Consider the following 1,557-nt stretch of genomic DNA (forward strand, 5'->3'; position numbering starts at 1 on the left):
TACTGAGAGACTAAGGCCCCAACCCTTAACACGTTGCCAGGTTGGAGAAAAGAGAGGGTAGTAAGCCAATTAGAATTCAGAAATTTAGGGGGTGGAAGGTAAACAGGGGAGATGATCTGAACAGAATGAAGGTGCTGACTTGCTGGTCCGGCCCGCACCCTTCCGAGAGCCCGCCCTTCCCGGACATGCAGACTCACACACTCCCTTTGCAAAGAAGCTCTGTGTATTGGGTGCAACAGCTCTGGGGTCTCTATATAAATAATATACAAAACCCAACAGCTCAATGCCTCACATTAACAAAAATACTAAAAACTCATTAAAAATGGAGCCTGAGGGAAGAGCCCCAACCACTACTGGTGCTAGCCCAGGAAGGGGACTGGGAATTAAGAGGAAAGGGTGGGGCCCCATCCAGTGCACAAGCAGTTCCTCCAGGTGGCTCAGTAGCGTCCAAATATGTTGGTACTGGGCTGTGGCTGGGTATCTGTGAAAAACCAGAGATTATCAGGGGTGGCAGGCCGAGCAGGGGTGGCGGCGGTCCGCATTGAGGAGAGCCATTCAGGCACCGAGGGAAGGGATGGAAGGCAACGCTTCCCCTTACAACCGGGGCCTGAAGCAATCACCTCAGCTACTTTGGCCTTCCCCGCCCTGCCGGCCCCCCAGTTATTCTGTGGGGCTCTCCTTGGGAAGAAAGGCGGGCTTACTGGAGAGCTGCTGTTGGAGCTGCCGGACCAAAGCTGCTGTCTGCTGTTGTTGCTGGGTCTGCTGAAGCCCCTGGCGCTGGAACTGAGGTGAAAATGGGAAGGGGAAGACTGAACTCGAACCTTCCCCTTCCTTCCCCGTCCTCATGTCCCCAGCTCTCGGAGGAGGGCCCTGCCTTGCCTCCCGCCTCGCCATGGCTGCACACTGTCTCCAGCCTGGGCCGCTGTCCCAGAGCCCGGGGCTGGAGTCCAGCAGCTACCTGGGGCTGGGACTGGGGCTGGGGCTGGGGAGGAGCTGCCTGCTGCTGCTGCTGCTGCTGCTGCTGCTGCTGCTGCTGCTGCTGCTGCTGCTGCTGCTGCTGTGAAGACAGAAGAGATCCGTCTAAGGAGAGCGAGGGGCTGAACCTCAGTGGTGGAGGGATGGGGATGGGGGAAGAAGCACAGGGTGGGAACTCCGGGTCCGCTGCCCTCCCCGCTCGGAGAGCCGCAGAGAAAATCAAATGTGGAGCACCAAGCAGATGACCCCCAACTCTCTCCCACCAGGACCCCCGGAAAAAAGGGGAGGGAAGGAACTGGCTTCTTAAGCCCCCACTACGTGCCAGCTGCCCTGCCGGAGTACGCCCTTACACTGCCTCGTTCAGTGCTGAAGACCACCTGGAAGAGCCTGTGCCTCTCCTCCCCCTGCTCCTCTCCCGCTCCCAGTCCCCTTCCTCCTCCTCCCCCTCCTCCTCGGGCTCCCAGGTCCCAGACGAAAATCCTAGGGCCCTACCCGCAGGATCTGCTGCTGCTGCTGCTGCCGGATGTGGTACTGTTGCTGCTGCTGCTGCTGCTGCTGCTGTTGCTGCTGCTGCTGCTGCTG

General features: G+C 59.2%; 1 protein-coding gene across 1 annotated transcript in view; it reads right to left on the reverse strand.

Moving 5' to 3' along the window:
* Positions 1-401: 401 nt before the first annotated feature.
* Positions 402-1,557, reverse strand: part of MED12 (mediator complex subunit 12) — a 21,957-nt gene continuing 20,801 nt past the window's right edge. The window contains exons 43-45 of the mRNA XM_024758107.1: positions 959-1,000; positions 702-783; positions 402-481 (exon numbers count right to left, since the gene is read on the reverse strand). Coding sequence (XP_024613875.1) covers positions 438-481; positions 702-783; positions 959-1,000 — 168 coding nt within the window. The 3' untranslated portion in view covers positions 402-437. The remainder of the gene's footprint in view (positions 482-701; positions 784-958; positions 1,001-1,557) is intronic.

Source organism: Neophocaena asiaeorientalis, unplaced genomic scaffold (genome assembly GCF_003031525.2).
Source record: "Neophocaena asiaeorientalis asiaeorientalis breed wild unplaced genomic scaffold, Neophocaena_asiaeorientalis_V1.1 scaffold760, whole genome shotgun sequence".
NCBI lineage: Eukaryota > Metazoa > Chordata > Mammalia > Artiodactyla > Phocoenidae > Neophocaena > Neophocaena asiaeorientalis.